The sequence below is a fragment of the Bactrocera neohumeralis genome, chromosome 5, assembly GCF_024586455.1.
Source record: "Bactrocera neohumeralis isolate Rockhampton chromosome 5, APGP_CSIRO_Bneo_wtdbg2-racon-allhic-juicebox.fasta_v2, whole genome shotgun sequence".
Taxonomy (NCBI): domain Eukaryota; kingdom Metazoa; phylum Arthropoda; class Insecta; order Diptera; family Tephritidae; genus Bactrocera; species Bactrocera neohumeralis.
This window is the reverse complement of record NC_065922.1, coordinates 281,751-298,264: the sequence shown is the minus strand read 5'-3', so window position 1 is coordinate 298,264 and position 16,514 is coordinate 281,751. Positions and strand designations below refer to the sequence as shown.

The 16,514-nt window shown below is 32.8% G+C and overlaps 1 protein-coding gene across 10 annotated transcripts; it reads right to left on the bottom strand.

Annotated features, from left to right (window-relative positions):
- Positions 1-978: 978 nt before the first annotated feature.
- LOC126760551 (uncharacterized) lies at positions 979-14,585 on the bottom strand. Of its 10 annotated transcripts, none has more exons than XR_007667216.1 (14): positions 14,373-14,584; positions 11,092-11,385; positions 8,562-8,745; positions 8,175-8,357; positions 6,907-8,055; positions 6,342-6,726; positions 6,006-6,230; positions 3,335-3,809; positions 2,455-2,701; positions 2,143-2,391; positions 1,875-2,083; positions 1,384-1,799; positions 1,245-1,324; positions 979-1,140 (listed from the first exon to the last, which is right to left on the bottom strand). XR_007667216.1 is itself a non-coding variant. In XM_050476256.1 (12 exons), exons 1-12 carry the CDS (start codon positions 14,522-14,524, stop codon positions 1,484-1,486), a joined length of 4,056 nt encoding a protein of 1,351 aa, XP_050332213.1. In that variant the 5' UTR covers positions 14,525-14,585; the 3' UTR covers positions 979-1,483. The 10 variants fall into 10 exon arrangements, 5 of the variants coding, with proteins under 5 accessions (XP_050332213.1, XP_050332211.1, XP_050332214.1 ...); XR_007667215.1 differs by having other exon boundaries at positions 1,388-1,799; XR_007667212.1 differs by having other exon boundaries at positions 1,245-1,799.
- Between the last annotated feature and the right edge of the window lie 1,929 nt (positions 14,586-16,514).

Below are 16,514 nucleotides of genomic sequence, written 5' to 3'. Positions count from 1 at the left end.
TATTTTGATGGCCGGCACTGATATCACTAGAATTTGTATCAGAATCAATAGTAAGAACTATGGAATGATGTTCTGATTGACTTAGCGTCTCCGACTGAGTTTGCACCATAAACTCAGTTAATTTTGTTTGAATGCTTCTTTTTAGACCCAATAAATTCCGATGTAGTTCTTTATATCTTAACATGCATACACTCAATTCTTTTTGAAAAATTCGTGCACGTTCTGCTGCAAGTTTAAGACCAAGCAAAAAACGAAAAAAAGCAATCGCGTTAAAGTGAGAAATTCGCGTAAAAAGGAATTTGCGCTGCAAAAATAACCGCGTTAAAGTGAAATAGCGTAAAAAGAGGTCGCGTAAAAAAAGGACTGAGTGTACATACATACTTATGTATTTATTACCGTTTGACACATAGCCTCATACTTCAGCCTTCAAGTATGCTAATATATTCCCAGCTATTTACAATTTCAGAAAATATAACCAACAATAATAATTCTTCTAGGTTTCCTCTTTTCCTTCTCCGCTGTATACGTCAGCCTTGGTCGCAAGCGCATTCGCATCTCTTCCTTTGAGAAATTATTGTTGAATACAAAATTCACAGATATTCATAATTTAATATTAGTACAATTTACTCAAATGTATTTTTATTGTAAATTATAGTTAGCCATAAGTAAATTAAGAATATGTAAATGTGCGTAAACTTGCCTGGGTTTAAGTTGAATATTATACACAAAAAGTATGTATGTACAATATTACAAAAATATGTATGTTAATTTATATTTTTCCAGCAGCTTTATATAGGGCTATATTATAGATTAATATAATTAAATTATATAATGACAGTAAATAAACCGATATTGATGTTGTTGTTTAACAGTATTTATCTTTCTTTATATAAGTATATATTAAATTTGTTGACAACGGCGTTTGTTGCCCATCCTATGTATGTTAAAATGACTAATTTATCGAAAATCTTAATTTGATATTAAATTAAATTAATTGAAAACGCATTTTTCCAAACCAAAATGTGTTTTTGATTGGTAGGATTGTTCTTCCTCAACTGTACGAGACACACATATGCATATATTTTATTCAGTTCTGCCAAAAAGTCGTACAATTGTATCCTTAAAAGATTCGTATGCTACCTGTCTCCGATTCGGCATGTTATGTTAAAAATTTGACATGTAAAAGCAACAACAAAGTATTTGATATATTTGAATTTATATGAGAGAGTATTTGGATATCTCACATAGTGGTACAACTGCTATCTTCAAGGCTACCAAGTTTTGTTTTACACATTTGGCGATTCGAAGTCAACTATTCCATATACTATTTTGTTAAGGAGTAAAGAATTGTTCAGTTGATGCAAATGTATAATATATACTTACGTACACATATAAACTGTAAACAGCAAAGATGAAATTCTCAAGTAGTTAGTTCAAACTCACAATTATGTAAATCTGAATTAGGGTTAAGAAATTTTCGTTCTTAAATTAAACTTAGTCTGCTATTGGTTTTTCGTAACTGGGCTCGCCATGGTATTATGTTATCTGCTTCATCTCCTTTGTTATATTGATTACTATTGATATCATCATCTGATACTGGAATATTTATGATCGCAGCTTGTTCATTTTGTTCTTTGTTTTCCTTGTTACTACTGTCAAAAGTGCCGGAAGCAATTGGAAGGGTATCAACGCTCGGAGAAACCAAATTAATGTTATCAATTGAAATTGCTCGATTCTTAAGTTGCCAAGTTTCAGCTATACGATTATTTTCCTCCACCTTGGGTGTATAAATTGATGCTCTAGAAAAATGCAAATATATATTTATGTGCGACTGTTTAGTAGTGGCTTGAAAACGAAATTTATTATGCATGTACTTTAGTTTATTTTCGGTTTCCTCTCGCCTGGCTAGTAGATCTCGTTTCCATTGAGGTATTTGTGAGAGGCGCCTATTCTCTGCTTCCTTAGCCATTCGTTCTTCGAATTCTTTCTTAGCTCGTTCGGCTGCCTTTTTCGCCATCATCTGACGTTTCCAATCCGGAATGATGTTACCAGCCTGATCTTTTTCTGGAATCTGCATATAAAGCTTTGGTTGCAAATTAAATACCTGTCAAGTTAATACACAATATGGTTTTATGTCCTTACTTGATCCATATAATTGTTTGTCGAAAATTGCTTAGAAATTTCGGAATAATGTTCAATATCGAACTGACCGGCCAACTGTTTCTCTACTTTCATTTTCTTAATGCCCGTAATGTCTTTTGATATCTTCAACTCGGCAATTAAATCCGTTTTAAGGTAAGAATCAGCTGACGTGGAAAGGCACTGCATACTTAGACTGCGTGCTGGCATTTGATACGGCTTGGGCATTTTTTGGGTATCAGTACGACGAAGCTGTGAAATTCCACATAAATCCATGTAAAATTACACAATACTTATGTATTAAATAAGGTTTACCTGAACGCTGTTAAGATCTTGAATGGAGATGGCGGAGAGGGGTTGATGCTGCTTACGTGTGGCAGTGTCCTGATTAACCACAGATACATGATTAATGTTTCCTGTTTTTATATTGTTTTGCTTTTCATTTTGATGCATTAATGGATGAGTTGGAAGTGGTGGCGGAGGTGGAGGCTTTGGAGGCTCGCAGTTAACTCCGTGCTGATTAGCCACTTGAATATGCATGTAATCTTCAGTATCTGTGGATCTAAATGAGAATACATGTACAAATGTATTATACATACCTACTTAGGCTGGTAAAAAGATTTTTTAATATTTGATTTTGTTCAAACAATAAACTTGGAAAACTTAACTAACCGATGCCTACTTGGATGCGTTCGTAATATCATCGTTTTTACTACTGAACTGAAGAACTAATAACTTCATTTGAACATGAAAATAACTTTTTAGGAAAATTCGCATAAATTATAAATACACACGCCAATGCATAAATAAATGCTTTGGTGAAATGGACCATTCAATCTAGCAGACGCTACGTTCTCTCATGCGGCACGCGATTAGCAAGGCGAAGTGGATATTTTTGCAAATTGAATGCACTAATTCATTTACGGTATTCGTTGAAAATTTGCAGTGAGTAAGAGCATTCATTTTTAAAGCAATGTTTGTAGGTTACTACTCTGTCTATTTGTACATACATACGTACATATCTAAGTAGCACCCCATGTATATTTTTCCAAATAAATAAGTATGTACATTTATGTATATTGTCCATATATCAGGTTGAAATTCGGTTAATAATATATAAATGCCAATTAAATGTAAAGTAAATATCATCAATGTATGTATATATGTAGATATATAATCAAATAAGCACACTCACCTTGCTGAAGAAGGGCATGATCGTTTATCACTTATACTTTTTAGATATTCAGAAGGCTTTATAAGATGTGTTACGCCATCTTGTGATTTGTTTGGAAAACTGGGTGGCACGAAGGGAAGTACTAACTGTTTATTAACTAAGTTTGGACCACCGGGACGTGTGCCACTTACTATATTGCCATTTGAATTGCTGTACCCATACTGTGTTTGTTGTAGTTCGTAGTGATCTTCGGCGGAAGATCCAAACATTTGAGATTGCTGATAGCTTTGGGGTAATAGATGTTGCTGGGTATCTGCTCGATTTGAATGGTAATTTTGCACTTGAATTCTCTCATCTTTCTGATCATTGCAAACGTGATAACTGTCACAAGTAAAATTTTCTCTGCTAGGTGTAAGACAGCTAATAGTTGCAAGTGACGCAGAGTTTTGTATATTCCCATTACAACTGCTATTAAGAAGTTTAGCTTTCTTGTTTGCTGTAAAATAATAATAAGAATTAACAGTGGATATGTATGTATGTACATATATGTACATATGTATGCATGCGTATGTATAATTTGTGTATATACGAAGTTTGATGTATTCATCTTTTTTACAATAAATGTAACTGAATAGTTTATGAAACTGTTTTAATGTATTTAAACAAATTTGTTTGAAAAACAAAGTTTTCTGCCATTGCTATGTACTCGAAAAATATGTCCAGAAAACTCAAACCAAAATCATCTGGATTCACTATAAAATGAAATTAATGGAGATAGTTGGCAAAAAATCAAACGATGTGTTGGACGACGTGTCACGTTTTGTCAGGGGTAAACTCCTAAACTAAATATTTTTCTTTATTGGCGTAGACACCGCTTACGCGGTTATATCCTAAACTAATTCACCGATTTTAATAAAACACTGTGTTCAGCTTGATCCAGCTTGAAGACTTATATATTACAATATATAAGCATATCTCACATTAAAAGTCAAAACTATTAAAAAAAATATATATATACTATATACATATGTACATATATGTATACAACATATGTACATATGTAGTACAAGTATAGTATATACGTATTTCTAGGATGTCCAAATATAAGAATGTGTTCAAAATTCAAAAAATAAATTATAATTTTTTTTCTTTGACAGATATTTGTATTAATCATTTTCAAAATTAATCCTCAAGGACAATCCCTTGGATTGTTATACCGGCCCATGTATCTAAGTATGATTGAAGATTATATTTAGTTGCGATTTTCGTGTCATTTTGTTATAGTCTTCCACAAATATGGTACAAGACACAACCTTTTGGATGTCGTTATTGTTATGTATGTATAACGCATACAATTCACACATCACATTATACTTACAACGAATATTAAATATGTCAAAATGGGAAAAACGCAACGTGAAATAATTTCGTCGAGAGAATTTCTTTTGACCTAACATATGTTCGCTGTTAGTTTAATGCTTTAAGAAGTATTAACGTAAAGTTTTACAAATAATAGTATGAAGTTATGACGTGCTTGTGGAATTGACCGTGCGATGGTCAAGTATTTTGTGTAGCGGTTCAGAGGATGGCATCAACGCAACTAAAGCATATCCGACTGGTTGTTACTAAAGTGGGCACACATAGTGGCTATGATCATTATTAATGTCGTTTGAGTATTAACCAACACATTGACATAAAAATGCAATATCTACATCTCTATGAATATATGAACGTACGTTCATTCACATTGAAATCAAGAGATACCCAAGTAACTGAATCTAATGGGAAGGATAAATAAGCTTTCACTTAAATCTGTTAAATTCGTAAAATTATTTACACTTTTTCTGTTTACTAATACCATTTTGAGAGTGGGACTATCCAAGTAGTTAAGAAAATAATCGTACCTTGGGTAGGGAAATATTATTCTACTAACTGCCATCTACAAATATTCTGTGCAACATGTCGCGTTGTAGCATAGCATAGATGTTTTGTTTGTTGGGATATGTTGTTATAATACTAGCCTGTCCATTACCAAGCCGCGCAACTCCACATTCACTTTCATTGGTATCTTTTCACTTGTCTTGGTTATATACTGGTATATAGCACTTACATGGTTAAAGATGTGCATCTCTACATGTTTGAAGTTAATAATGTATATGTGCAAATGGTTAATGTGCAAATTTGGAGTGAAAAATAAGGAAAGTTACTGAACCAGCCGATCCGGTGTACAACTTTTAATCGTGAAGTTTTCAAAATTCCCATTTAATTTGCAATTTAGTATTGGAATACAAATACAAATGTGCATATATGTATGTATAAGTATGACCTTTGTTGCGGTCAATTTTCAAATTTGGGATTTTACAGGATATTTATAAATGTATACACATTCATATGTATTTATGGTATGTAAGTAGTAGGTATACTCACTTAAGATTTTTATATATACACATAACACTAACTTATTTAACTAAGAACATACATTTTATGTTAGTAAAGTTTTGTTTAGTTAGCTTTGAATTTCATAAATAAAACGAGCTTCTTCTCTTCTTTACAGTAAATATATTGATCAAAATATCTAGAGATGAGTTGATTGTCAATATTTGACTTGAAATGAAAACTACGATTACCTGAGCTTATTTGCTACCAAAGATATATGTACATATGTATATTGATGAGCATATTTGCATCTCACCTGATATTGTAGACATTGTTCGGTTGTGTTTGCTTCTGATCAACTCAGATGGGCGCAAACTTGGTTCCTCAATTACCTCAAGTCCGGAATCGGAATCTATATTATCCAAATTACTATTTGAGTTACTAATATAAAAGTTCATGGGATCTGATGTAACTAATTGCATTCTTTTGTGTAAAAGTGAGTTCATCGGTGGCGGCAGTGGAGGAGGCGGAGGCCCACTTACTGAAATGATACGAAAATTTATGTTTTCGCGTAACTATGTACTTCAGTTAGTATGTATGTATGAACATATATGTATATGAATGTACATATATTTGCATTTGTGGAACATACCGATGTCTATGTTTTGTATAGGCGGAGCAGATGAAACTCGTTTTAACTGGCGGTCGCATGTGTTGCCATCATTGCATGTTGGGTGGAATATATTGCTGTTGCTCCCAGTGCTACTGCAATCAAGATTATTTCGAATAACGGAGTTTTTCTGTGATTGCTTGGTACGCTCAGCAATATCTTCTATTGGACACACACTTTCATATGTGTCGCTTTTAACACCACAATTGACATTGCTACTAGCGTTGAGCAGGTTCTTTAGATTGACATTTTTAACGGTAAAACTTTCCTTTTGTGATAACTCGTATTTGGGTTTGCTATGTATTCCTATAGTCGATTGTGATTTATTTCGATTCAGCCGCTCACTTTGATGCTTGCTGTTCATAGTCTAAAATTCAAATCCATTTTTTTTAAATAAGTTTAAGAAACTCAACTAATTTGATATGACATGGATTAACGTAAAACCTCTCCAAAATAAACAGTGAAATTAGGACGTTAATTCGATAGGCAGTGACTATAAACCAACCAACCAAGAATTACAAAAGTTTTCCAATATATGATTACTTACATGATTGCTGTATTGTAGTATGAAATCTGAGCTACGAGTTGAGGAAGTGCTAGCTGAGCGTGAATGAGACCCACTATCACGGGAACGTGATCGTCCAGAACCGTATTTACTTTTGTTTTTTCGCGCCTCCTCACGAACCAAATATATATCCTCGTAATCATGGTCATGTGAACTTTCTAGTCTCAGCTTGTCATTGTTTAAATAATTCGTTTTAGGTTGTTTAGCTACTTGATTTTGTTTATCAATTTTAATATTATTGTTGCTAATTTTATTATAGTTGATTCCAGAAGTTAAATTGGTATTAATTTTTTTATTATCATTGGTAATGATTTTTGTGCTGGTGCTGGCGCTGAGATCTTGATCGTAGCTGCTACTTTCGTTGTTACATTTAGTGTGAAGATTAAAACTTTGACTTCGAAAGTTGTTAGTTTTAGATAATTTCATACTCGATTGAATAGAAACGGATATAGATTCTTCTGATCCGCTTCCTGTACCACTTGAACTGGAGTGAACATCTGCTTGTACAACAACTGCATTGTTTATTGTTTTTGATTTATGTATTTTGTTATGACTATTAGTTTTGTGGCGATTCATTTTCGGTTTTAAATTTCCAGCACTGTTGCAATCGGAATCGAACAGCTCCCGAACTCGATTATAAATTAGTTCATGAGGGTCGTGGAGAAAAAATGATTCTCCAGAAACACTGCCAGTCGGGGAAGGAGGAGTAAAGAAACTGTTACGCATTGGATTGACATACAAGCCATCATTAGGCACCATTTGGCCATTGTATAATTTCTCAGAAGATGACCGCGATTGTTGAGAATGTGAATAAATGGCCTCAATACGTTTATGGGCCATAGAGATCGGTGGTGGATGCAAATAAAAGGGCTCAATATCTGAACTTAAAGACGAAGATGTCTTCGATTTAATGGTGTTACTGCAACTAGTCTGCTTACTACTATTCGAGTTAAAGCTTCCGTTTGAGCTGTTGTTGATACAGTTACCTCCATCACTTCTATTGAAACTGCAATTTTGCATCTCTTGAAATTCCTTATTAGATAATGAACAAGTTTTCTGTCGTTGTTGAGTATGCCTGTCCCGACAACCATAGTCTATTGTACTACCGTGTTGTACTAACACATTAAGACACTTGAATTGTCGAATAGACATACAGAGAAAATAAAGATAAATAAAGAAACATGTTTAATTGAAAAGTGATGATATTAAGAGACCTTAATTAAATTTCGACATATAGAACAAGATCTCACCTCTACTTGTTGATTTTCTGCTGCATCGTTAATGGGCGACTTGCCGTACTTATCCAAAGACAGTTTTGCCCCATGTTTAAGCAACCATCGTACCACGGAAAGGTGTCCTCTTGACGCGGCAAAATGTAGTGGTGTAGCACCATCTCCATCTCGTAGATTTGGATCAACACCCTGATCTTGCACCTTTGTACGTGTATATGCAAAGTTAAGTAAAGTTTTAGTATTACGGCCACAAAATATAAAAATAAAAAAAAAACAATATTATTTCCATACACATATACATATGTATATGTATGTAAAATAGTGTATTTTTAATTATATAGTAGAAAAACATATACATATCACACACGGCTACCCCGATCAAAAAATTATAATGAATACGTTTACCATCCATCTGAGGCAATCCAAACATCCCATTTGTGAAGCAGCATGTATCGGTGCCATACCGTCGCGTGCGCGTACATAGAGAGAACCACCAGCTTCAAGCACTAAAAATTTTAGCACCTCTAAGTGCCCTTCTTGCGCTGCCAAGTAGACCGGTGTGACATCATTGTCCATTTGTGTATTCGCGCTATAAAGGGTAAAGTGAAAAAATAATGCTCATATATTTAATTTTAAATTTATTATAGTTCGCATTTGAATGTAAAAAGACAACCCTTTTTCTAGAAGGGTTTTTAACACAAAACTAAAACATTTTGCTTTTCAACATACATATGTATATGGTAACCGAATTACAAAAAAAAAACCCAAAAGACAATCACATAGGGGAAAAGGAAAGCGATGTATATATATATGTATATATATGTTGAAAATAATATACATTCGCACTTCTTTATTAACTTAATGGTTAATTGTATCACTTTCAAATAATCGATAGACATATGTATATGGTTATATAAACCAAAATAAGCAAAGTGCCCCGAAGCAATACCTGTCTGTACATCAGTCTATCTGTCAATCCTTGAGAAAAACCGTGGATTATCTAGAATTTGGCATTTAGCTGACATTTTTATTGCAAATCATTAACATAACATCACTGCCATCTCTCAAAGTAGTGCTAATTAAACATAAAATAAGGCGCTATATCTTTGTTAGCACCGAATTACAAAAAAAAACCAAAAAACAATCACACAGGGGAAAAAGAAAGCGATGTACAAGATCTTAAATTATGTTAATAGTTCACCAAATTCTGTTATTTTATTTTCTGTAAGTCTCCTAAAATATTATATATAATAATATGTTGTATGGAAAGTCTAATAATGGATTTGGCCAAAAATTTAAATAAGGTAGTGGCAGCACTATCTTTTGGCATACAATTCTTATAAAAGATTTCATCGATTCAATTGAATTAAAGATAACTTAAGAAAAAGCAAAGGTACGGTTTCGAAAGATTGGTATTGTATTCCATTAGTACCCACTTACCCATTAAAAATAATCCCATTTGCAGTTCAACTGTTTTATATGTTTATGGTTATAACAGCTTTAATTGAACCTATAAGTATAATGCGACAGAAGTAGTATTTCAAGAGACCAAAGTATTCAAGTAATTGGAAACTGTAAACTGCCCGTAAAGTTGGTTCGATCAGCTGTTTTATATGGTTATGGTTATAACACCTTTTATTGAACCTATAAGTATAATGCGACAGAAGTAGTATCTCAAGAGACCGAAGTGTTCAAGAGTTAAATAGTCGGCATGAGAAATACAACGGTCATAACACTTCTATTCAGTGTTCAACGCTTTTAATCCAATACACATCATATATTAAAACAGTAGACAAAAAAATGGCCAAATTTGGCGACTTGCTCGAATGAGGAGGTTATATCCGTCAGGGAGGTCTGCTTCCTCTATTTACAGCAAACATATATGTCAGAGGGGGTAAAGACTAAATAAACTGCCATTTTCCTTGGAATATTTTTAAGAAACTCGTATTACGATTGTTTGTTTTGCTTTTTTTATACAGGCACTTTTACCGGATATTTTTTTATATTTTAAAAGAACCAGAAATGCATGAAGTACACGGAAATGGACTGATGGGAAACCAGGCTTATGAGGTGAGGGAGAATATGTAGTACTTTTCAATTATTTATAAATAGTTTTAGATCTTAAAACATTTTGAAAACATAAATAATAAAATATGAACGGACAATGCGGCACAAATGAAAATAAATTGAAAAGAAATTTTTATTAGTACACAAATACTTTAAAAAATTTCCATTTTTATATTTTTGGACAAAGTTATGTATACTTAAATGATAGTGTTCACAATAAACAAATTTCCTGATTTAGTGATGTTTATATATCTGTCTGATTTTCTTAAAAAATTCTCAAACTACTATGTATGTACTTGCAAAATGACTCTACAAGTTTTTATACTTTCTCCATTATTATTAAATGTTCCTTAACGTAATTAAGCAGAGCGATCAGAATAAAATCACAACTGTTGCAGAATGAGAGACTGAGACTAGCCGAGCTAGTTGTCTTTTGTATGAGGCTTAAATCAGTGCATAAACTTATTTTGGTTTCGTTTCAAATACAATAAATGCAAATATCTCTTCTATGCAACCTGTGGGTAGTGTTTAGATACCAAGAATGGGACCAATCGAATAAAATTTTTCAAACACTTATAACTATATTTCTATAATATTATTTTTTTTCTGCTCTCATTTATGTATATTCAAATGACGTAATGTTAGAGAATGCTTTTAAAATGACAATGATATCCTTCTTTCCTTTTGTTACTAAACAAAGGTACATATCCCAATAACGAAGGCAAAAAATTACTTTTTCATTATACAAAAGACTTAAGATAGCAACTTTTTATGGATCGAATGGTGAATATCAATATGCATAGTACTCGGAATCATGGAATTATTCGTTTTAGCAACAGATTTTAAGTACTGACGTTGAAATGCTTACCTTACAACGCTGCGTCGATTATTGTGTTCTTTGCGTACAACAGCTACATCTTCACTGGAGAGATTGATCTCTTTTCGCACAGTTGGGTCCACCATTTCAGCTAAATCTGAGATATCATCGTTAGATATGTGCTGAGGTAAGCTATCTGCCATACCACTAACACCGTTCATCTCAGCAACAATAGAAGAAATGTCGTTATTCGATTTACTTTTTACTTTGCTACGACGGTAGGAAGTGAAACTAGTGGTCATCCTACCGAAAAAGCCTTTTCTACCACTGATTGTAGAGAAATAACTGTGTTGTCATAATATAGCAAACGAATCGTTAAGAGAGAGACATTCGATTAAAATGTGCATTCTTTTTAGTTATAAGGCTTTTGAATCCTTCAATTCAAGGTATATTATAAATACAAATGACTGAGAAGGTATTAATTCAAGTATAAAAACTGCGTTGAACCAAAATAATTAATAATGAAGATATTAATTCTCAATAATTCAATTTACTATATCAGTTAATAATCCTATGTAATTAGACTAAGAGAGTATCTACCGTTTTCACTTTCCATTGATTTTCTTTGGCAACTTTCACAATAACACACAATTATGATACATACATACATAAATATATATGTAAGGGAAAAATCGATGAACATTGAACTTTCGCACAACTTAATATTTAAACAAACATAGTACAAGTGTAAATATTTTTGTTAACATTTCGTAGACACAGTTTGGGCGCATTAATTTTTAAGTACAGTAATTAAAATTATTCAATTCTCGTAGTTAATAATACAAGCATAAAGTTTTTGCAAATGAAAATTTTACTAACTATATCACTGCATAGCAGTTAACGTAGTTAAATTATAGAAGGCGCAACATTACTGCTCGGATTTTCCGCAGTGAATGGTTAAAAAGCACCAGCGCATCAGGTGAAACGGCTCGGCCCGGTTTCACAAGCAGGTGATTAATTTCTTCGGCTGGCTCAGTCTTAAAATGCAAGTTCGCTTATAGATGCTTCTTACGTACATTTGGATAGACTTGTATTTACCGCTCTCATTTTCCTAAATCGTACTCTTTGCGTATTTTTTTTGGTATGTTTTTACTACAGATTTCATTCTTGTAGCAACTTGATCGTACATTGGTACGAATGGTACATATGTTCCACGACAGATGAGAAGCAAAAACAAATAGCTTACGTTAATACTGTATATCTAGCTATATTAACATATGTACTTATATAAAATTTGACAGGAAAGTTGCAGTTTCGAAGCAGTTAACAATTTCCCATAATGGTGACAATATATTACCAAAAAGTTTAAAAGTACATACATATGTAAGTAAAGCGATATCAATTAATTCTCAATCATATTTTCACAAACGATTTATGATTAGTGTTACAAACGTATTTATGTGTATGCATACGTCAGTGCATTCATACATATGTATATTAAAAGTCTAACATTTATTTACATACTTATAGTAATATAATAATGTATATGGTATATGTATGTATGTGTCTTAGGTCAATTGAAATTGCAAAAGGTAGCATGTGATATAAGTTTTTGTACCTTTTCATTTTAATGTTTGTACACTTATTCGTGGAAGTAGTATTTACTATCTATTATATTTTCAGCATTAATATGCATTTAAAACATGTTTCGGTTCGATGATCTTTAAATAATAGTAATAGCAGGCTCCAACATTTTAATTGCCAAGAATCTGTTAATTTTAGAAGAAGGAGAGCATAGCAAAAAATAGAGAACGTCTGACAAATTCAACCGCTTCAACTTTACACACTATCAATAAAATAACTTTGAATTTACCAACCACATTTACGAACGTTATTTAAAAAGATACATATTAATATGCTTAAAAGTACGTGCATATACCGAATAGCCGAACAAAATATGTTTACAACGTGCAGCCTACAGTTGATAAAGCAAGCAATCAGTAGAAATAAAACCGTTTCTGTTACACGCGAAAACTGGCCACGGCCGACTGCCTTTCTATCTTCTTCAACCAAACATAAACCGTGACCACTGAGTCCAAACGAACTACCGCTTACTTCAAGACACTAAATACGAATACAGAAATGTAAGTCACTACTAAGCTAAGCACTCAAGAAACCCGTTGCTTGTCGGTGCACCAAAAGCAGCACAACGCCGGTCAGAGCGCTGTGCACCTTTCCGCAGCCTTGCAGCCGACTCGATGGCACTCAAATACAACACATTTGATACAGTCAAATGCAGTCACACGCCAAAGCCAGAGATACGAACAACTCATACATGAATACATCGCTCGAGTTGGGTAACAATCTCCGCTGCTTGTATTTTATCCAGCTTTCTTTATTCATATGTACATAGTACATGTGCTATTATAACTGAGTATGTAAAATGTAATAGAGAAATGAGAGAAATGCTCTGAGATAGTCTAATTTACCTACATTCCATCGGTAGTTGTTGTGGTCACATTTGAATTCAGCAGTTCTACTAGTTACTAATCAATGAGTATCAACTAAAGTCAAAAGTTAATTTCATCTATTATATGTATGTATATCAATATGATGACACTTTTACCAAAAGTATGGAATGATAGTAGATCACCACCATGATCTGAATCAATTCATTCCTAGTTCACCGTTACACAAATCGTGGGGAAAGATCCATAATCCAAATTGCATAAATATACTTATTATTGATCTATAAACCCCTCGAAACGAATTTACGAAGAGTTGAAAAAATCATTAGCGCCATTCGATGCTCAAATTTAAGTCTGACCATAAACAACAATATACATACTTATATACGTATACATCTCTTTCTCAATATTAAATAATATTATCCCATATTTGCATATCTGTTATCCCAAATTACTCATTATCTCATATTACATAGAGTAAGTTTATTTAATGGTCCTTTTTTTCTTCAAACTGATTTAATATTTTGAAATAACTATTTATCTCTATTTCAATCGCCATTTTTATACTATGCTTATTGAAATACATATACATAAATCTACATATTTTGTTAATCTGTTTTGTCACTAACCCCCTTTGTGCGATAAATTATAAATAATTTCATGCTGAACTAATAACTTTCACCATAATTGATAATGTATTTAGTTATAATTGTGTCGATACTTTGAATGTGTATGTGTATGTCAGATTCACATACATATGTATATGTATAAATGCATATGTTGATATACTATGTGTAATTTATATACATATATACACATGTATATTTATAAAAGATGTGCAAAAGAAAATTCGAAGGAACTTACCATATATCTGTTGATGCTCCAACAAGCAATTGTACACAGTCTAAACAGCCGCGTGCTGCGGCATAGTGCAATGCCAATGCGCCTGCATTAGGTCTTTCTACTGATGAAACGCTACCCGTTGAGTCACATGTGTTTAATTTATGCGAATGCATAATGTTGTCTTGCTGAACAGAAAAGCTGGCGATGTTACCTATGATGCCGCTTATAGTTTGTTTTTAATAATTCTAGAAATATTTGTACAAAGTATTTATTATATGTAGTTATCTTAACTGATTGATTAGGCTTTGTTCTGTTGTACGTTTACACAGTTTATGAAATTTAATGGGAACGTATCTTTATTATTATTTTTATATATTGTGAAAAGTTATTCATTATTTTAACCACTTTCGGTCAGGTTTAAAGAATAAAAACATTTACAGTCCAATGAATATAGATGCACTTTTTGAATATCAACCAAGACTCATTGATCAGCACATTTCTTTTGTAATTTTCTTTTTAATATAATATTTTAAAACTCTATGACCCAAATCCTTCTTTCTTTTAAATGCTTTTCGTTTCAACTTAAAGTTTTATCACGCAACTTTGACTTAGATATATGTAATATGTATATACTTATATTTTTATAGAGGGATAAAAAATACTCAATCTCGTATTTATAAATTGAAATTTTTTTATCAGTATCAATAAGTTTTTTTAGAATTACATTTTGTATAGTACTTTTTTTACATTTAAAATAATACATACTCTTTGGCTACTATAAATTGACTTGCTCAGCTAAATCATGTGATTTGATTCTATTGGGCGACTATTTGTGCGGTGAAAATTATCTAATCGTTAAGATCTATAAAAATATCAGTTATTAAATAATGATATCCTTCCATCATAATGAAAGGTCTAAGTTCGAGTGCATTCGATCATTTTATAATCTTGCAACTTAAAAAAATCACACAGAATGCCACATACTAATAAAATGTTCCCTGAGATTCATTAAGAGACCTCATTCATACCATTTTCAATGAGATAACTTACATATGGCCGATATATGAGGTATAAAGTCTCCTGGAAGTTCGAAAATCGTTGTATTAAGTATGGGAGTTAATGAAAGTATTGATTCGAGTCAGCCCCTTCTTGGCACACAGATTATTGTCAGGAAAGATTTATCCTTGAATTTCAATTATATATCTCACACATTGACCGATATATGCGGTAAAAAGTCAACTATAGGTACTGGATTTCAACCATTTCGTACTTAAGGGCTTGAACAATTTTTCTTGGCATATTCTAATGCCATTCGCCCTTTGTCTTGTGCAAAGTTTTATCCCGTTAAATTAATTGCTTCATGATTTGTACACTGGAAAGGAAAAAATCAGACGGAATTAGAAATTGTGTTATATGGGAAGGAGGCGTGATGTGTGTGAGGAGAATGTCACGTACCAAATTTGGTCGAAATCGGTCGGGCAGATCCCGAGGTATGTGATTTCACCTAAAAGTGGTCGGTTACACGCCCATCGTCCAGTTTTTATTCCGGCTCCTATTAACCCTTTCTATACCAACCGGGGTGTAGAATTTTATGTCTCTGTCGTATTCAGTTATTGATTTATCGATTTTTTGTAGTTTTTAACAGTACCGTTATTTGGGGAGTGGACGGGGTTATCTTCCGATTTCTCTTTTTACAGTGTCGGTGGAAGCTTAAAAAATTTATCATGAGCGAATTTGGTTTTTGTAGCTTAAGTGGCTAAAGAGATATTTACATTAAACCTATTAAAGTTCAGGGCCAAAATTCTAAGTTTTTAGCCCAAAGTTGCCTTTTATTATTGCGATCCCCTGTGCCAAATTACAGTTCTATATCATAATTTAGTTCTTAGTTATGACACTTTATAAGTTTTCGCTTAACAGCTATCTTCGATCTCCATTTTACCAAAGAGCACGTGTACCAAGTTACATTATGATATCTAAATTTTTACTCAAGTTACGGCTTGCCCAGACGGGTGATGGACAGACAGTCACCCGGATTTGAACTCATCTTTTCATCCTGATCATTTATATCTAAATATTACAAATATTATATACAAACAATCATTAGGCAAACAAAACTCTTATGCTCCGTAACAATCCAGATTTAGTTGGTATCCCTAAAATAAC